Genomic DNA, 20,689 nt, shown 5'->3' with positions numbered 1-20,689 from the left:
GATGGCTCACACGCCCAACAGGAGGATGACCCAATTGTTCTTTGTAGATTTCACTGCACCCGGGGAAGGGCCACTCCGCAGGAAACTGACATGTCGCACCCCTCCTACTCCCCCCGCCCCCTTCTCCATCACCTTAAAGCACAGACTGGGGGTGGGGGGGGCACACACAATGGCTCAGAGACAAAAGATGATCTGTTCCCCCAAAGAGAACTGCACCGAGCTCTATTCAGTTAAGTGCAAAAGCATTTTGAAAATGCACCGGGAGATGCGGTGCGGGAGACGCAGCCCCCTGTGCAATCGACGTGCTTTCTGGGGGAAAAGCTCGGGAAAAAAGGAAAAAAGAAAAAGAAAACGAAAAGCCGACCGGGCGAGGTTCCTAACTCGGAGGCAGGAACTTCTTTGATGACATCGCCTCGGCCAGCCTGGCCGCCTCCTCACGGCCCTGCCCGCCCTCTCCCGGCAGCCTCCCGAGCCCCAGCCCAGACCACCCAGCTGGCCGGCACGGCCGAGCACGCCCGCCCCTGCAGGGCTCCAGACAGCCCCGCCGTCCGCGCGACCCCGGCGGGCGGCCCCGCGCCCCGCGCCCGCGCCCGGGCCCCGGCGCCCCCGGGCAGCGGCCCCGGCCGGCAGCCCCCGGCCCGCGCCCCCGTCCGCGGCGGGCAGCGGGCGGGACGGCCGGCCCAGCTCCGAGCCATCCTCGTGACGGTCCCGCCGCACTCACCCTCGGTCACCTCGAGCACCTTGATCTGCTCCTCGGCCGCCGCCCGCACCTCCTGCACCGGGGACAGGATCCCGGTGAGCGTGTCCACCAGCGCCTCTTTCAGCCCTTGCGCCACCGGCCCCGGCAGCCCCGAGGCCGCGCCAGCCGCCGCCGCTGCCGCCATCTTCCCTCCCTCCAGCCCGCCAGCCCCGCGGCCGGGACCCGCCACTGAGTGACGGCGCCCGCGCGCGGCCAATCCGCGAAGCCGCGCCTGCGCACCCGCGCCGGGCGGGAGCGAGAAAGGGGCGGGGACGGGGACGGGGGTGGGGGGGCAGGGCCTCCGGAGACAGCGCCCCCTGCCGCACGATCGAGAACGGCGCCTTTCCCACCAGACTCGCTTGGGGTTGGGGTGGTGTCCTGGGAGATTAGAGGGGGGGCTTTCCTCGAGTCCAGCTGCGAGTGAGCAACACCCACTCGGGATACTGGCCGCGGAGTACGATAGCACATTCAGAGACCCTTCATCAGATCTTTTGTAGGGACGGGAATGGAGAAGGGGGGCGTTAAGGAGTTTGGGCTGGGAAGAGCTCAGGGATTCCATCTGGGGGGGTTTGGGGATCACAGGTGAGCCAGGTGCAAGCGCCCTAACCACGCTCCAGCCTCAAGCACTCCATTTCGAAGCAACTTCTTTTTTTCCTCAGGCAATGAGGAAAAGGGGAACTTTTATTTTTTCACCTTTGTAATTCAAAGGGATTAAAAAAAAAAACCAAACATTGCAGACCAGGCAGTGAGGAAAAACCACCTTCCAACGGCCTCATCCCATGGGTATCCGGGAGAAGCAAACAAAACCTCAAAGTGTAGCGGTTACCAGGAGAACAGCCGGTCCCGAATTTTTATTTCTACAACTATTTGAGAACAAATCCTTCTGACTGAGAATGTCTAACAAGATTGTTTTTCCAGAAAAATCCCGGCTGGACACTTGAGAAGTAGAGAAACAGGAGTAGTAAATACAGATATACCAGAACTGGTTCAAAATATAGAAATATGCATCAATGTAGGAGCAAGTGGACAGGATGAGTAGGAGGGGATACAATGCAGGGCGAGGTGGCAGGAGGGGTGGGATACATGTTGTTGGAGTCAGAAGTGTTGCTGCAAAGAGGAATAGCCATTTCTTAGCTATTCAAGTTAAGTGCCTTTCAATAGCTTCTAAGATTCACAAGGGGCAAAATAAATCCCCTAGTAATTATTTTTATTTGACTTTTGTATGGAGGGCACTCCTAGTGGTGCGCAGGGCTTACTCCTGGCTCTGTGCTCAGAGAACACTCCTGGTGGGCTTGGAGGACCATATGTGGTGCTGGGGATCAGAACCAGGTTAAGATGCATATAAGGCAAGAGCTCGACCCGCTGTCCTGTTGCTCAGGCCCCACAATCCGTTAGTAATTTTGAGTTCCATTCTCAGGCACAACAGCCGTATTATCTGAGGATTCATTCCAGAAGCACGATTCCTCTGGTGGGGCTGAAGAGACAGTACAGCACCAGGGACACTAGCCTTGCACAAGGCCTGCCCAGGTTCAATTCTCAGTCCATCACAAGGTCCCTAGCCCCTTCCAGGATCTCTGAGCACAGCCAACTGTGGTCACAAAACAAATAGCAGAGTTCATTCACTTATTTGGAGAACTCTAACCCCTGTCACACCTCCCACACTAGAAAGGGAGAGACATGTTGCTTAGCCAGTTTCTTTGAGAAAAGATTATGTCTCATACCTCGCAGTTCCACAGAAGGAAAAGAACTTCTTTTGGGGGGTGTGCGGGGACATACCTGTTAATGCTCTGGGCTTCCTCCTGACTCAGAAACCACTCCTAGAGGGACTTGAGGCCCATACAGGGTGCAAGGGATTGAAGCCGGGTCAGCTTCATGCAAAGCAAGCGCCTTAACCCCTGGGAGTATTTCTCTGGCCCCAAGAGTAGATTCTCTTAGTGGTTTTTTTTCCCCCTCTCAGTGTTCAGGAGAAGCTGAACTCCATAAAAGTTGCTTCCTTTTCATGGCGCGCATGTGTGTGTGTGTGTGTGTGTGTGTGTGTGTGTGTGTGACATCTGGTGGGGCTCAGGGATTATTCCTCAATCTGCACCCAGGAATCATTCCTGACAGGCTCAGGGGACCATGTGGGATGGCATGCCAGTGATCAAACCTTGGTGGGCCACGTGCAAGGCAAATGCCCTACCCTACTATCACTCCACCCCCGTAGTTTTAGCTTCCTTTTGAAAAATCAGTCAATTCACCTTTACCCCAAGAAGCAAATAAATTCGAAAGTCCAGAGGATGGTATGTTTTCAAATGCTGAGGCAGTGAATGGGAGAACCTAAAAGCCCAGCTTTCTGGACTGGACCTCACAAGCGCTCACCAAATACTCAATGAATATCCAGAGTGTCAAAATGAACTTTTCTTCTCCCAGCCAATGGGCCAAGACTTCGGCTTAGGATCTGAGGCAGCAACACTAGCAGGGAGGGAGATTCTACAACTGGGTTGGGTTTTAGGGGCTTTTACCTCTGGATAAGGCAAGGAGCTGCCCACAGGCTCGCATACCTGAACAAGGAATGGGTCACAAGACAAATGGAGACAGAAACCAGAGAGTAGCTAGAGAGAACCAGTGACAATACAGGAAATAACTTTATTGAAACGCAAATGGCATTGAACAGATGAATCTTGCTGGGGGGAGACATGCCGATGGACATTGGATCCAGATTGGGGGGCCTCTGGTGGGGAGCAAGGGAGGGCTCTTCAGCTGGTCCGGGCATGAATTTAATTTCCAACCATTTTTTTTTAATTGTTGAAGATGAATTACTGAGGGGACAGCCCAGCTCTTCATGATTGTTACCGCAACTATATACAACAGTTTGCTTTCCAGATTCAGCTTTGCTTACTCTATGTTAGATTCAAAGAAGGGAGAGTCAAATAAGAGAAAACACACATACACACACACACACACACACACACACACACACACGCAGACACACATTCAGCGTGGGGTGTGCCTAATAAATTTAAAAAGCGTTCCCGAATTTCCTGCCCACCTTCCACCCCAAGGATGGTCATGCATCTCAGAAAAATTCTACCACATAAACAGGGCGGCTGAAATAGGATGTGAGGTGGGGGCGTGGGGGGATCTAGAAGGAATAAAAATTTATCTTTTAAAAAAGGTTCTTCTATTCAAACAAACAAAACTGTAAGAAGTGGGTAAGTTTCACTGCACAGCAATGGCCCAGAGATGGGCTGGGAACTACTGGGGGTTCTTGATCTTATTCCTGTCTTTTATTCCTGTTTCATTAGGCAGGGAGGTCCCGCAGATGCAACAGGACCCACAGCCAGCCCACTGGGGACACGGAGGGCCGATGCTAGTGCAGTGACTCACATGTGCCTTCCTTGGCCTTTGGCTTCCTCCAGAGCTTCCCATCTTGAGCCCAGGGGCTCATACCAGCTGGTTTGTCCATTTCCTCCAGGTCCTCCTCATGAGGGAAATGAATGAACCAGAAACAAAACCACCTGTCAGCAGGTTTTCCTTCACTGCCCCATCAGCTAGAGAGTGAGCCTGGAAAGCTGTGAAGTGGCAATCAGATTTGCTTAAGGGTTTCAGGTGCTCTGCAGGACCTGGTGTGGGGAAATCAGGAGGTAAGGATTTGGTGCCCAACCTGGAATCTTCTCCAGGGAGCTGAGCTGAAGGCAGAGGCTGGGCCCCACCTCAGCTGCTGGGGGAGGAAGATCCTGGCCAGGCTTGCAAGCCCTGCAGGGCCCTTTGGAACTCAGGGAGAAAGGGAGAAACTGGGAGAACAAGTTGGCATGGAAACACAAATTGAATTTTTTTTTTATACTTTTTTCATCCTGTTACATAATGAGAAAAAGGCTCAGCGTAGACAAAAATAATCCAGCCGAAGAGAGCCGGGAAGAGACCTCCAACTGCTTTTCTTTGTGGAAGCCCCTCAGCTTGCAGCCTGAAGCTCTGAGCCGGGAGGGTTTGGTGAATTCTGTGAGGAAGCGAAGCTGACCCCCCATGCCCCCAAGGCTCGGGTCTTTCCACGTGAAATTAAAGGAGAGTGGAGCCAGAGGGAAGCCTCAGAAGGGTCTGAGATGAATGCTAAAATGTCTGACATCGCATCTAGAATTGTTTGTGGCCGACAGCCCCTCGCTGAGGGGGCTCAGAGACTTGTTTTCCCTTTAAATCACCAACAGTGTTCAGCAGAATGGTCAAGAGTTTTGTGAGAACCCGGACTCTGGGGCCCTACCCGGAGCTTCGGACTTAGGAGGTCTGGAAAAGGGCCTGGGAATTTTTCTTCCTTTTTTTCTTTTGCGCTATCAGGGATTCAAGCCCAGGTCTCACCTGTATAAAGCTCGTGCCCTCAACACTAAGCCACAGCCTTGGACCCCGGAGTTTCATTTTAATATGTTCCCAGATGCTGCTGATCTACAATATGTAACTTCTGCTTTAAGAAACGGACCAAAAGCAGAGTGACAAGGGCGTGTGCCTCGCATGAGGCCACACAGTTTCAATCCTCAGTACCCCATAGGGTCCATCCAAGCCTTGCTGGGCATGATTTCTGAGCACAGAGTCAGGAGTAAACCCTGAACGCTGCCAGGCGTGGCCCAAAATTCAAAACAAAATAAAACAAAGAAAAAGAAAAGAAATGAACCAAGACAGGCTGGAGAGAACTCAGGGGGTAAGACACCTGCATTGCACACAGCCAATCCTGACTGGAATCCCCGGTACTACATGTGGTCCCCCAAGCAGTGTCAGGAGTGACCAGTGAACACAGCCAGGAAGAAGGCCTGGGTAATGCCAGGTCTGGCCCTCAAATAAACAAACAAAAATAAAAAAGAGATGGCCCAAGAAACCAAGTAGATTTCATGTACTTTCATGCCCACTGTCATGCCAAGTTCTCCACAGTATTATCTTTAAGCAAAGTGCTTGATGGGATACAGGCTTTGCATGTAGGAGCTCTCAGTTCCACACCAAATATGGTTCCCGGGGCACCACTGGGAGAAATCCTTGAGCACTGAGCTGGGAGAAACCCCAAAACAGGTCGCCCAAAAACCAGCCAAGAAGGTGAAGACATAGACCAGTGGGCAGGGTGCTTGCCTTAGAAATAATCTGACCCAGGTTTGATCCCTGGCATCCCATATTGTCCCCTGTGCCCCGCCAGGAGTGATCCCTGAGCACTACGGCTCCAAGCCATATACACATAGGTATGTGTGTGAAACGTTAAACTAGGAGAATCCAATATATATAAACTTTTTCATTTATTTTGCGGTGTCAGATCTTGAACCCAGGGTCTGACACATACAAGGGAAGCGCTGAGGTACATCCCTGACCCTTCAATTTTATTTTCTATTGTAATTGTCTCCCTGCTCTGGGCACCTTACTCTGAGACATTATCAGTTTCACTTTATGTCCATCTTTCCCAAGGTTGTGGCTGGCAGTGCTGGCTTTCAGGGCGAGGCTGAAATTCTTGATAGTGGGGAGAACCAAGATGCTGACTCCATCTATCCCTTAGCAGGCTGATTCAGGACTCATGCATACCTAAGCCTCTTTGGTTATAAAGGGCAGCACTTTTTTAGGTCTTTTGGGAACATAGTGTTCTAAGACCATTTTATTCCTTACATCTCTGAACCAGACCTACCTAGTGAGTGGTTCTTATCTACAAGAATGTACCAGCATTCCATGAGTGTTAGGAAACTCTGCAAAAGTACAACTCAGCCCATCACTGGGGTTTCCTTATAAAGTTGACATAATGGCTTCAGTTTAGCCTGGGAATAAAGCAGGGAAAAAAAGCACACTAAGGAGCTAGACCTGGTGATCTCAATTCCTTTACACGGGAACTCTGTTCAGTGTGACATTACGACAAGAGTGATTTCTCCTCCCAAACCTGTCAGAAAGCACCTTAAAGACATCTGTCACTCTCTGCTCAGCCCTGCTTTGTCGAACCAAGTCCCCACTTCCAGCTGGGCAAATCTGACTGCACGTGAGCACCGTGCCAGGCGGAGAGGGGAGGTCTGGGAGAAGCAGCAGGCATGCACTGCTGTCTCCCGGCTCTCCTGGCCTATGGCAGGGAATCGCTGTCTCTCAAACCACAAATAGTGGGATCCTTGTCTTGGCAAGCCAGGAGTGAAGAGATGATGAGATTAGGCACAGCTGGAGTTTAACGGAGCAGGGGAAACAGAAGGTAAGAAAGAAAACTCCCCTGTTATCTTAAGACCGCAAGGATATGGAGGGATTAGTTAGAAGGCTGGTAGTGCCCAACTTAAGCCTACTCACCAAGAAGGACTCACTCTCTCTGGTTGTTGTTTATTACATTTTCCTTCCCTGCCAGCCTCTAGCTTCCCAAGCCTGAGCTGACACAAAGACAGAGAGAAGCACCAGAGAGCTGCCACAAAGCATAGATGTCTTAAAAAATACTCAGTGAAGCCTCAGAAGATAAAAAAACAAAAAAAAAGCAAGTGGCTCTTATGAGAAGAGCAAGGGTGAACACACACACACACACACACACACACACACACACACATGCTCACGCACAAGCACACGCACACATACACACCCATGTCACGTTCCATATTAGGTTCCAATGACCTAGTATTCTTTTTTTTTTTTTCCTTAAGTGCCTAGGCAGGGATTGAGAAACGGATCAACCAGACAGAACACTGGTCTTCTCCACCCAGAAATGAGAGGGATGTGACAAGAAGCCTCTCCCGGGAAGGCGGCGCCCCCCACTGGCTGATGTTGGGAGTTGAACCATGTCACCTGGGAGCCAGCTTTGGTGAGGAGTTGGGGTGGGGATGGGCGTGCTGGAGAGAAGGAACGAGCACGGATTCCAGTCTGACATGGGCTGGGAGTCTTCTGATGGAGTCTGCAGGTTGAGGATGTGGCTGTGGGACCCAGGGTTGACGTCTGGGGAGAGATCCCAGAGGCGTCAACCAGGAAGCGTGTGCGCTGTGGGAGAGCAGGCAATGATGTTGCTCTTGCCATTACTTCCGGGGCAGTGAGAGCGTGCTCAGGTGTTCTGCTGGGATGAGCATCCCGAGAGGTTATAGCACCATGAAGATGCTCAGCCGTCTGCAGGCCATCAAGCCAGAATTCCGTGGTGAGATGACTGATCCCCACAGTGAGGGGCCCAGGGGAGCAACTGTAAACAGGGTCCCAGACTCCAGCGGGAAAGCTGAGGTTATGACGCCCTCTCCTTAGATGAGAAGGAGGAGAGCCCCCAGACACCTGGGCTGAGGCAGCAGTCAAGAAGAGAGGGTGGCGGGTCCCAGGAACAGAGATGAAAATGTGTGACGTGCCTCCGAAACCCAGCTACTAAGGATTCCAATCCCATTCCCAGTGGTACCCAGGGTATCCTAGAGACAAGAATCCCTTCCAGGATCAGAGGCAGATGGAACGGAGGAAGGTTCTCCCCTTCTCTTTTACTTGAGGAGCCAGTGACACTCGTGACCCAAGGCACTGGCTGGGCAGCACCAGAAAAGAGTTAAGGGCTCAACCACCTGATTAAGATGGCATGACAAATCTGAGCCTTGTCACGGGACTGGAGCTAAGGACTCAGAGGCCTGAATCCAGAGGCCCCACATCTATGTTTAAACAGCCAGCTCGGGGCCTCCTCCTGCACCGCTGGGACCATAAGGCAGTGATTTCAGCACCATCCTGGGACGCACGGCCACTTTCCACCCTGCATTGCATATTTGACCGCTGAGTTGGTGGGGGAATCTTCACAGCTCACGGAAATAGCAGCAATAGCAAGGAATGTCTCCAGCCTTGAGGACCCTGTTACTCCCGAGAGCTAGCAGGTGAATACACAGATGCTTTTAGGGAGCGATCCAGAACACCTCTTGGACTTAAGTATTCCGATGTGCAGAGTCGGGCGAATGGCTCCTTGGCTGCACAGCAGCAGGCTGATTCCAGCGAATGCGCCAATTAATGCAGATCAGGGGGTTCCCTAGAAGTGTGGGGAGCACAGACTCACCTCTGATCTGTGGAGCCCTGGAAATAAAGCCTGACCCAGCAGCCTGACCTGGACCTGGCTCCATTGGGGACTTCAGAAATGGCAGGAATCAGGTTTCCCAATTAACATTGCCCTTCAGTTTCCGTCTGTGCTGGCCCAGGTACTGATCATCCAATGAGACACTTCCCTCCTGCTGTCTCCTATGGGCTCAGGCTTATTTCTCAGATGACCTGAAGGTCTACAAAATAAGATGCATTCCCTCTAGGCTGGGAATTTAGGGCCCAAGCATTTTTAAGACCAGGTGGCAGTACGTACTGCCAAGTACCTGCTGAATGGAGGAACTGAGATGGCCAGACTTGAGTGTAACTTCTGAAAAAGCAGGAAACCTTTGGAAAGCAGGGGCTTGTCCCCAGGTGGAGCTCTGAGAGCCTTCTGTTCAGATTGGGACTTCTCCCCAGGATGCCCAGGCTCTGTGGGTGTCCACTTGTCAACAACAGGTAGGAACCTCGGGAGGGATTAGGATTAGTGAGCAGAAGCTGTCATCAGAAACACGCAGGGCAGAGCCCTGTGATGGAGGAACAGTTTGAGCTTCCTGGCTTCCTCTGGTCCCCGGTGGAGCTCAGATTCGATCTTGTCCCAAGACAGGGTGACATGCTTGCACACGGGAAGCAGACAGCAAGCGTCAGGAGAACGTGTGCTTTCTCGAAAGGGAAGTCAGCGTTCGGCTTCTCCCACTGCTTCCGAGTCCACGTCGCAGGAAAGCTCACAGGGTCAGTCAGAGACAGTGGCTGGAAGATAAGTGGCTTCCGCCAGTTAGATGCCACTGGGGTCTCCAAAGAAAACCCACTTGGAAAAGCCAAACCAGCTCACGTCAGAGAAGCAACAATTTCAGCCTCTGGGGACATGTGAGAAAAGAGGGTTGGAAAAGCAAAAACAGAAGGAAAAGGAAAATAAATAGGCATATGGGAGGAAAAAAAGGAAATAAAACCAAAAACCAAAATTAAAAATATATATATATATCTAAGAAGTAGGGTTTATTGACTCTCGGGTGCGTTAAATTAGAGGGTGTGAGAGCTCGCCGTCTTGGAAGGCCGGGATGTTCTTCTTGTGGTTTGGCAACATCTTCTAATGGCAGCTGTCTTGTCAGCGTCCCCTACGTCACCCAGAGGTTGGGGGGCTGGGGGGAGGCGGCACACCCTCCCTTGGCTGCTGGTTCCCTTCTCTCCAGTTTCATCTTTTCCATTTTTTAAAAAAGACTTTTACGGATTGCTTTAAACATTTTTTTTTTAAACCACATGCTTCTTTTTGTTGGGGCTTCACCCAGCTCTCTGGGGGAAAGTCGGCAGTGATGATGGAGGATCCGAGGAAATCTGAAGGTTCCACCTCCCCAGCCGACTTCCACACGCAGGACTGTCTCAGGGCTGCTCTCGAGAACTGGGGACTGCTGCGAGGTTTTTCCCTGTGTCTTCGGAAGTCCTCCCCAGAAAGCCCAGGAGTTTGCAACTGACAGAAGAAATCAAGGGGAAAGACCCAGAATCATCTTTGCCCCCAGTCCAAGAGAGGAGGCCAGCAAATATGTCTAAGGAACACACGGTCCCAAACTCCACCCCATCAATCCTTACTCCAAGTCCTAAAGGTGCAGCACCAAGAACCCGCCCCTTTTCCTGCACCTCCTCCACCCTCCTGGTCTCCCCCTGTGCCGGAGAGCCAGAGAGGAGGCGTTCACGTGGCTGATGTCAGCACTCTGTGGTCCTGTCCGGGGTGACAGTGTGGCTACATCCTCAGAGCGTGGCCTGAAGGTTGGGGTCCAGGATGGTTTCTCGGTCTGGAGACTCGATGTAATTGGCAGCTTCTTGAAGTTTCAGCAGCATGGCCATCTACAGAGGATCAGAAAAAACAGTTTAGTGGGGACTGGAGAGGGAGTACAGCGGGGAAAGTGTTGGCCTTGCTCGTAGTCGACCCAGGTTCAATCCCCAGCCCCCACAGGGTGCCCTGAGCATAGCCAGGAAGTGATCCCTGAGCACAGAGACGGGAGTGAACTCTGAGCATAGCCAGGTATGGCTCCTGAAAAACCCAAACCAAAAGAAACAAAAAGGCAGGTTAGTGAGAACCAAGTGCTCTGCATCCTTTCCATGGAAGAAACATATCAAAAAAGGTGGTTTTGGGACTAGAGTGATAGCACAGCTGGTAGGGTGTTTGAACCCGGGTTTGATCCCCAGCATCCCAAATGGCCCCCCGAGCACCACCAGGAGTGATTCCTAAGTGCATGAGCCAGGAGTAACCCCTGTGCATCACTGGGTGTGACCCAAAAAGCAAATATATATATATATATATATATATATATATATATTTTTTTTTTTTTTTTTAACAGGGTTGTGGTTTTAATCCGGTGTTTCCCAAAGTGGGTGATACCATCTTCCAGTGGGGGGAAGGAAGTACTTTCTGTTCATTTGCTTTTTTGTTTTTGCTTTTTGGGGGTCATATCTAGTGGTGTTCTGGGTTTACTCCTCACTCTGGGCTCAGGAATCACTCCTGGTGGTGCTCGGAAGACTATATGGTATGCTAGAGATTGAACTTAGGTCAGCCACATGCAAGGCAAGCACCTGACCCGCTCTCCTATCTCACTGGCCCCAGTTTAGAGAATTTTAAACCTCAAGTGCCATACACAATGGGAATTCAGCACTGCACAATCCCCCAAGCACCACTGGGGAACTAATTCCACACACTGCCGAGTAAAGCCCCCAAACCAAAATAGTAACAAAACAGATGTTATTTCTCTGCGCTTGGACTTTCATAAATATTCATTCATTACTAGTATATTTTCTATATCATTAGTAAATGTTGTTAGAATTGATGTCTGATTTATTTTTTTGGCGGGGGTGGAGGTGGGGAGGGGTCCTTCCAAGCAGAACTCAGGGGCCCCTCCTGGACACTGTTGGCTAATAGAACTTGGGGTGCTGCTGTGGGTAACGAGTCATCCCCATGATGCTTGGGAGCCGCCATGTCTACACTTGGGGATGCTTAGCAGGCCATGCTATGCCACGGATGGCGCTAGGGTTGGCCACATGCAAGGTGTATGCGTTAACTTCTGTACTATCTAACTCCTGGGGCCAGAGAGATGCCACTGTGGGTAGGGCACTTGCCCTGCACGCAGCTGACCCAAGTTTGATCCTCGGCACCTCAAATGGTCCCTTGAGCCCTCTCAGCCCTGTTAATTCCTGAGAGCAGAACCAGGAGTAACCCCTGAGCACTGTCTGGTTTGACCCCAAAACAAAAACCAAAATAAGCCCCCAAACCCTGTACTACCTTTCCAGTCCCCTAGATGTTTATTTATTTATCTGTTTTTGTACAATTTAACATTTGGCTCAAATCAAGTTTGGCCTATATTTATTTTCTTTAATATCTGAGAATGGGTCACACTGTTCTAATTCTTCTTTTGTCGAGTAATCTTGGACTGTATTCCAGATATTTAAAATATTCTTCTCTGAGAGTAGCTTTTTGGGGCCTGGGGAGGGTTTGGGCTACAGTACTCAGGGATGACTTAGATGATCACCTGGTGCCAGGGATTGAACTCGGCTTCCCACATGCAAACTATGTATGACAGTCCTTTCAAGTGTCTCCCCAGACCCCAGGTTTCTAGATTCTCTATCTTGCTCCTATAGATAGATAAGATATAATCTAGTTTGGGGCTGGAGAGATAGCACAGTGGGTAGGGCATTTGCCTTGCACGCAGCCAACCCGGGTTTGATTCCCAGCATCCCAAGTGGTCCCCCGAGTAATTCCTGAGTGTATGAGCCAGAAGTAACCCCTGTGCATCTCTGGGTATGACTCAAAAAGCCAAAAAAAAAAAAAGAAGATATAACCTAGTTTTCACTAGTGTTTTTAAAATATTATCCTTAAAAATGCTATTTTAGTACACTTAAGACTTTAAAAAATTTGAGCTGCCATTTGTGATCTTCATAATCTTTTATTGTATTTTGTGGGTTCTATCGTGATGTCACTTTTCTTACTTTTTTTTTTTTTTCTTTTTGGGTCACACCTGGCAATGCCCAAGGATTATTCCTGGCTCTGCACTCAGGAATTACTCCTGGCAGTGCTCAGGGGATCATATAGGGTGCTGGGAATTGAACCCAGGTTGGCTGCGTGCAAGGCAAACACCCTCCCCGCTGTGCTATTGCTCCAGCCCCCCCCGCTTTTTTTTTTTTGCTTCACTTTTCTTATTCTTGACATTGATTTTGTTCTTGCTTTCTCTTTGAATCTGCTAAACTTCTCCTCAGGGGTTACCAATTTTTATTCATCTGAAGAAATGAATTGTTGTTCATTGATGTCAACAAAGAGCATACACTAATCTATGGAGTTTGAGGTCAGGCAAGTGGTTTCTCCTGTGTCGGTGGTAGTGGGCGATGACACTTGGGGTACCCCAAGTGTTCTGAAACCTGGGGTACTGCCGCAGGAATGTTCACTTTGTGGGCCCAGGGAGCTGGCTCAGTGCTGGAGCAGAGGCTTTGCACTCGGAGCCCCATGTTCAATCCCCGGCACATGCGGTCTCGCAGGCACTGCAATGTGCCCACTGGGAATAGTGTCCAAACACAGCGCGATGTGACCCAACCCCCCTCAAACAAAAAAGAAACAAGCCAACAACCCAAAACCCAGAACACAAACAAACAAAAATCAATGTTCATTGTTCACCTGTTTACTATCAACTGTGACTCTTTTGGCACGGTAAGCTCCAATAGAAATTTTCTTCCCTTCCTCCTTTCCCTTCGCCACACCATGTGGTGCTCAGGGCTGACCCCTGGCTCTGTGCTCAGGGATCATTTCTAGCAGAACTTGGGTGACCATACTGGATGCCAGAGATTGAACCCGGTTGGCTGCATGCAAGGCAAATGGCCCGTCTCCTGTACTATCACTCCAGCCTGCCCATCCTCCCTTCCTTCCTTTTATTTTGTTAGCCATACCAGGCCGTGCTCAGGGTCTCCTCTTGACTCTGTGCTCAGGGATTACTCCTGGCATTGCTCAGTGGTGATAGGGCTGGAGGGTGGGGTGTATTTCCAGTGACAGGGATAGAACCTAAATGAGTCACATAAAAGGCAAGCACTTTCCCCACTGTACTGTCTTCTAGCCCCCGATCATGTTTAAAACAAACAAACAAACAAACAAAAAAGACTGAAAATGTAAGAATTTCCTTGTGAACAATAAAATCGTGGGCTGGAGCAATAGCACAGTGGGTAGGCCATTTGCCTTGCACGTGGCCCACCCAGGTTCGAGCCCTGGCATTCCTATGGTCCCCTCAAGCAATGCCAGGAGTAATTTCTAAGTGCAGAGCCAGGAGTAATTCCTGAGAATTGCCAGGGGTGACAAGAAAGAAAGAAAGAAAGAAAGAAAGAAAGAAAGAAAGAAAGAAAGAAAGAAAGAAAGAAAGAAAGAAAGAAAGAAAGAAAGAAAGAAAGAAAGAAAGAAAGAAAACTGCGAAGTCCCAGGATTTGTGCAGAGTTTGAATACATTCTGCCCCATTATCCTCCCAAACGGTTTTGCTCTCAGACGCTGCCAGGAGGAGGGAGCAGGTCCCACCCTTGCTCACACACTCCTGCCTGGGTGGGTCACCTCCTCGCTTCTTGCCCTGTTTCTAGGCCTAAGGGTCAGGAACCCGCTGGCCTGCTCTGGATTTTGACTGGCATTTGTGTTTCCTGGAGTCAGACCCATTCCTATGCCCTGTCTCCCTCTCTGGGGCACATTTCGTGTTCTAGCTGTGCCTCTTCTTTGGGCCCCAGGGCTGCAAGCATTTCCTCAACAGTGTCCCCTGTCTCAGTTTGCTCCCCAGGAAACACCCCTGTGTCAGCGGAACCAGAGCGTGCACAGGTCCTTTTCTGATGTTTCCCTGGGGCCTGCCTGAGAGGAGGGTCTCTGCTGGAATCCGAGTTACTGGGAAGTATTCATTCGGGTGGGTAGGCCACGGGCACCACATCTCTGCAAGCCAGGCTCATTGCGGAAGCCTCACCGGCCTCACCCAGGCCCCAGGACTACTGATTTCCTTCCAACTCCAGACGCATGACATGGCTAAGTTCTAGAGCATTCTTCCTGTTACCGCAGAACGGTTTCTACTTACGAGAGGGTCTGAGTCTAAGGAGCTTGGGGTGCTGTCTTTGACTGTCCTGTCCTCAGGAGGGGAGGCGATGCTGTGCGGGCCCACGGTGGGCGGGGGCAGGTGATACAGCTTGGACTGGTCCTGTTGGGCTGATGGCCAGGGGAGGGTGTCCCGGACCCACTCCACAGGGTCCTCCCAGGCGGCCTTCTGTCCATGGACCTGGGAAGGAGGAGAGAGAGGATCAGGGTAGAAGATGCAGGCTCAGTCTTCCGGATCCATCTCCCTACGGTGACACGAATTTCCCTGATGTCAGGCCTCCAGACGCTGATCTCTGGGCAATTTCCTCTGAGTTTCTTTGTTGGGCCACACCGGCACTGCTCAGGTCTTACTCCTGAGCTCAGGGATCACTTGTGGGAGCTCCGGGGACCAGATGGCAGTATCAGGGATTGAACCCAGGTCAGTCACACACAAGCCAATCGCCTTACCCTCTGTACTACTGTTCTGGCCCCTCCTCTGACCTTTCTTCTTTTCTTTTTTTTTTTAGGGGTGGGGGGATAGGGTGCCAGGGTCAGCTATATACAAGCCAAGAGCCTGACTTGTACTATTGCTCTGGCCCCTCCCCTGACTTTCTTTTCTTTCCTTTTTTCCTTTTTTCCTTTCTTTCTTTCTTTCTTTCTTTCTTTCTTTCTTTCTTTCTTTCTTTCTTTCTTTCTTTCTTTCTTTCTTTCTTTCTTTCTTTCTTTCTTTCTTTTTTGGGGGGGATATGGGGGGCACACCTATACTCAGTGCTCTGCACTCAGGGATCACTCCTGCGGAGCTTGAGGGACCATATGGAGTATCAGAGATCGAACCTAGGTTAGCCTTGTGCAAGGCCAATGCTCGGCCCACTGTATTATTGTTCCAGACCCAACTCTGAGTTTCTTGACGAGAGAAATAAGTGGCACAGACTGGGCAAAACACGTGGGGATAATTCAGCAGATAGTATTAAAACTCAGGTTTATAAATCTCAACTGAATTTTGCTTTTCAAATAGGAAATTCTTGACTTATATATCACAGTACCTTAAAATTTGTGTTTTTGTTTTGTTTTGAGGTGCTGAAGGATCATTTGTGTGGGGATCCCACTGGAGATCCCACAGGCAAACCATGTACCCCAGCCCTTATCCAGAGGTGTTCAGGGGTGACCGCTGACTTGAGGATCACGTGTTGATGAACAGGGTGGAAACTGAGTCTCCCATATGCAAAACATGCATCTCTTTCTAGCCCACTTTCTTGTAAACAATTGTTATGGGTGTCACACCCAACAGTGCTCAGTCCTGGCCATGCTTGGGGGCGCATGTAGCACTGGAGACTGCTAGGCAAGTGTTCGAGCTCTTCCCATGACCCTGGACTGTCTGGGAAACAAGTGCCGGGGGTGTTCAAATATTTTAAATTAGAAAACAATAATTGGGCCAGAGCAATAGTGCAGCAGCTAGGGTGTTTGCTTTGCATGCAACTGACCCAGGCATCTCTGAACACTGCCAGAAGTAATTCCTGAGGACAGAACCAGGAGTAAACCCTGAGCATCACCGAGTGTGGCCCCCAAGCCAAAAAAAGGAAAAAAAAAGAAAACAATAATAATGTAAAATAAAATGGTAATTTTTGGAACTAGTCAAAAGAGAATATGTTCTGAATTTTACGGTCATATCAGGAGATAGCAACTTGTAATTACAAATTACATTTATGGAAAAATACATGACCAGTGGAGTTCAGTAATTCATCACATTAACTTAAAATTTTTTTTACAACATTAAAGAAATCAAGACTATGCTACTTAAATAAAAACTTTCCATTTCAGACTTTATAAGTTTTTTGGCATTTTTTTTTTTGGGTGGAATGATGGGGAGCTGGCATTTGGGGTCCATCCCAGGCAATTCCTGGCTCTAGCCTCAAGGACCACCCCTGCTGATACTTGGGGGCCATCTGCAGTCCCAGGATTCATATAAGGCAAGCACCTCAAGTCCGTCTCTCTGTGACCCCTGCATATTTCATTTCATATTTGAGACCATTTGGCGGTGGGGGGGAGGGGCACAAGACCAGGGGTGCCCAGGGCTTACTTTTGGCTCCGTGTTTAGGGATCACTCCTGGCGGTGCTTGGGGAACCAGAGGGGGTGCTGGGGATTGAACCAGGAGAGCATGTGCAAAGCAAATGCTCTACCCACTGTACTCTCGCCCCAGTCCCCCAAACAAACCAATTTTTAAGCTTGTGTGCCTGCTTGCCCTTGCCTTCCTTCCCTCCTTGTTGAAGTACTTTAAGCAACTTGTCCAATGTTTTAGCTGTGCTGGGATCGAGTGCACGGTCTCCTACGAGTTCTACTGCTGGGCCACAATCCCCAACGCCTAAGTAACAGTTACTGTGATACGCCTGGCGGCTTCTTAGCTCAGTTACTTCTCTATTTGCTCTGATCCCTGAGAATGGTCCGAGTGTGGTGCAGAGTCTGAAGACCGAGACCTGGAGACCTTCCCCCCTGACTCGGGGGTCTGAGAGACGTTTGACTAAGGCGTCTGAGCTGGAGCTTCATCTGTCTCTGCAGCAGCTCCTCGCTCTCACTGGCCCCATGTCTTGCACTGAGACATGGCGCTGGTGGTGGGGGGACTGAGCAGACCAGAGTGGGGGCTCACCTTGATGCCATCCTTGGCTCCTTCCTGTAGGTAGGGGATGATGGAGTTGTTCCACAGGTCAATGAACCAGGTCCGGAAGTCGTCAATGCCAATGGGACAGGACAGAAAGAAGCACGGGCCTAGCGGGAAGGATGAGCCATTCATGAGGGGGCCAGAGACCAAGCTCGCCCCCGCCAGCCGCCTCTTGGCTGCTTGGTTTGCTTGTGGCACTGAGTATCGAGCCCGGCCCTCGCTCCTCTGAGGCAGGCACTGCACTGAACACATGTCTGGCCTATCTTCTTTTTTTGTTTTGTTGTTGTTTTTGGACACAGTGGTGCTGTGGACCATATAAGGGGTGCCAGGTGTGAACCCCGGGTCTGCTGCATGTAAGCCAATTGCCCTCCCCACTGAACTCTCTCTCCAGCTCCTGTCTCGACTTTCTTATCTGTTTCCTAACGAGAAGCAAAAGACTGAGAGAAATGTGTTGGACTATGTGTTGGCCTATTGATAGCCAGTGAGAGCTGATGGCCAGGCGAGTCCCTCTAATAAATAATGCTTTGCAATTCCCTCCAACGGACTTTTCTGCCTCCCCCCCCCAATTAACTGTGGGAAAACTGAGCCCAGGGAAATAGACTGCTTTGGTGAAAGTGACCTACTATGTGTGCTGGGAAGGAAAAGACCTACTGTCTGTACTGGGAAGGCTTAAGAAGCTGCTGACTGGTTCTAAGTCAAAGGCCACAAGACATGCAGCTTCTTCCTGGGCCAAAGCCGCCAGAAAGAAAAGAGCAGGGAAAGGACAGCACCCTGCAGACAGCTGGGGGCAGAGGGGGAAACAGCCCCAGTACCGATGAGGAAGTCGGAAGTGCTGTGCTTCTCCAGGAAGGTGTGGAGATGGTACCACAGCTTGGGCACCCAGTCGAGCACCCGCAGCAGCTCCTCCTTGTTGGCATTGATGTCGCTGTCCGACTCCACCAGCTTCCTCCGCAGGTAACGGACCAGGAAGCCGTTGGCCGGTTCCACATTGTTGGAGAAGGTCAGCATTCTGTCGCCAGAGAAGGGGTGGGGGCAGAGGGCCAGCTGCATCAGCAGGGAGACTGGCGGGGTGCATGCCGCCCACTCCTACTGCTGCCTGTTGGGTTTCTCCTCGAGTAAAAGGAGTCAACTGAGCTTAAAAGAAGGGGGTGGGCACCAATTCTGGGCAGGCAAGGCTGATTCTCAAATCGGGATCCTCTTCAGATAACCCTCTGCCTGCAGTGGCCCAGATGAAGAATGTAGGGGCTGCGGGGCTGGAGCAATAGTACAGCAGGTAGGGTGTTCGCCTTGCACACGGCCGACCCGGGTTCGACTCCCAGCATCCCACATGCCACATGGTCCCCTGAGCACCGCTAGGGGCGATTCCTCAGTGCAGAGCCAGGAGTAACCCCTGTGCATCGCCAGGTGTGACCCAAAAAAGCAAAAAAAAAAAAAAAAAAAAGAATGTGGAGGCACAAGAGTCCACATTACAGCAACTCCACGCATCTCTCCATCTCTCCAAATTGCGCCCCCTTTCCACTTCCAGAGCCACCTTCCACCAGTCACATGACAACACCCCTACTGTCTCCCATGGGTTCCTCCATCCCCCTCCTGCTCGCTACTGCCCCCTCGGGGCAAACCCTGGGATTTCACTAATGTCAGGATGGGAAGGTGCCCCAGGACCCTGGTCCTTACCTGAAACTCAAGTGCAAGCCATGATTGGGGGTCATTTTTACAGGCTGGTTGGTGGTGCCTATGATATAGGGGCTACAAGGAGAAAGAAGAAAAACACAGGCCCACTTGGACTCGTCTCAACACCGCTGTCCGCGCGTGCGGCCCCCGGAAAGATGCAGGGGTGGAGTGGGCTGCCTTTGCTCCCTGGCTTTCCCACCCGCGGCTCGGGTCGACTCCGGCTTACCATTTGTGGTACTTGCAGGTGAGGGCCCCATTGACCAGCTCGCTGATGGAGCCTGCTTCACTCAGGTCATCCAGCAGGATCACCAAGGGAACATCACCAATCCCGGTTTCCCGGTCGATCTGATTGGCCAGGTTGGAGAGATACAGCTGCAGGTCCTGGAGGGGAGAAGGCGCGGGTCAGCACTGAAGCTATCCTGCACTTCCACTTGAGTTCTGGCTTTGTTCGTTTGGGTCAGCCCTGGTGATGCTCAAGCAGGACTCCTGGGCTTTGGTTCTTGCTGGAAACACCTGAACATCTGCTAGTAGAAGCCAACGACCAGAGGCTCCCCTACATGCTCCTTCCACCCCCAAAGATAGGGAACACAGTATCTCCTACAGATTTCCCTCTGAGGTGGGTAACCCTGACAGGTCTCTAACTAGGGAGAATAAAGTGTTAGGTTGTTGCTCAAGACCCACCAGGATCTGTCCAACTGCATCATCCCGCAACATATTGCAACATTTACGCAACATTTAATTCAGAGTTTCTTTTGGCCCTATGTAGCAGTGATGGAGGGAACCAGCAGAGCAGGGGTAGCAGGTAGGGACTGGCATCGAGGAAGGTGGCGCTGGAGGACACAGGGTAAAGGGACCTCTAAGGGTCCCTGGGTCATCTGCGCTGTCCTCCCCACGTCGCTCCCTGGGCCTCACCCTCACCCATTCCTTCAGCCCCAGCCTGACAGACACAGGTACAGGGGGAAGGAGGAAGTGGAATGAGCCACCCAGAGAGGAAAGGGAACCGTGTGGAAGGTGCAGGAAGTGCAAGTCTGGAAAGAAACTGGGGGCTGGAGAGGGCAGAGCAGGAGAATATGAAGGGGACACGGAGGCAGCAGTTGAAGCAAGGGGGGGATGGAGGGAGCATGGAAAAGGAGGCAAGGGCTGGAGCCCGAGGTGGGGGCCGTAGGACCTTGCAAGACTGCTGGTGCATGTTGAAGGTGCTGACGATGCCCTCCGTGACCTCGCGGCCCGAGCGCTCCACCAGGTACTCGGCCAGGCGATTGCTCAGGTAGGTCTTGCCCGTGCCGCTGGGGCCCGAGAGGACGAGGCGCCGGTGCTTGAGCAGGAGGCTGATGTAGTGCTGCATCATGGGCTTGGGGATCAGCGTCTCGAACACCAGGCTGTCCACGCACTTCTCCTTCAGACCTGAGCCCCGCACCGGAAAGGCGTGAGTCTTGCGGGGCTCCGAGAAGCCTTCCAGGGGGCTGGAGGGCTTCACCTAGGGGCCCACTGGGCACACGCTGGTCACCCACTGTGCGGTGCTCGGGCGTCAAACCCAGCCTTCCGCATGCAAAGCTTGCACCCAACTGCTGGAGTTATCGCCCT

At 51.3% G+C, this 20,689-nt stretch overlaps 2 protein-coding genes across 6 annotated transcripts in view; both read right to left on the bottom strand.

Moving 5' to 3' along the window:
• The window catches only part of IPO9 (importin 9), a 58,759-nt gene extending 57,841 nt beyond the window's left edge, over positions 1 to 918 (bottom strand). Inside the window, exon 1 of the mRNA XM_055144398.1 lies at positions 722 to 918. Coding sequence (XP_055000373.1) covers positions 722 to 884 — 163 coding nt within the window. The 5' untranslated portion in view covers positions 885 to 918. The remainder of the gene's footprint in view (positions 1 to 721) is intronic.
• Positions 919 to 3,331: 2,413 nt separating this feature from the next.
• The window catches only part of NAV1 (neuron navigator 1), a 162,173-nt gene continuing 144,815 nt past the window's right edge, over positions 3,332 to 20,689 (bottom strand). For all 5 annotated transcript variants that reach the window (XM_055144194.1, XM_055144196.1, XM_055144193.1 and 2 more), the window contains 7 exons: positions 20,274 to 20,509; positions 19,332 to 19,486; positions 19,109 to 19,180; positions 18,247 to 18,443; positions 17,423 to 17,541; positions 14,785 to 14,982; positions 3,332 to 10,555 (listed from right to left, as the gene is read on the bottom strand). In XM_055144194.1, coding sequence (XP_055000169.1) covers positions 10,460 to 10,555; positions 14,785 to 14,982; positions 17,423 to 17,541; positions 18,247 to 18,443; positions 19,109 to 19,180; positions 19,332 to 19,486; positions 20,274 to 20,509 — 1,073 coding nt within the window. In that variant the 3' untranslated portion in view covers positions 3,332 to 10,459. The remainder of the gene's footprint in view (positions 10,556 to 14,784; positions 14,983 to 17,422; positions 17,542 to 18,246; positions 18,444 to 19,108; positions 19,181 to 19,331; positions 19,487 to 20,273; positions 20,510 to 20,689) is intronic.

Source organism: Sorex araneus, chromosome 7 (genome assembly GCF_027595985.1).
Source record: "Sorex araneus isolate mSorAra2 chromosome 7, mSorAra2.pri, whole genome shotgun sequence".
Lineage (NCBI taxonomy): Eukaryota > Metazoa > Chordata > Mammalia > Eulipotyphla > Soricidae > Sorex > Sorex araneus.
The sequence above is the reverse complement of the archived record's forward strand: the minus strand, read 5'-3'. Positions and strand labels throughout refer to the sequence as shown.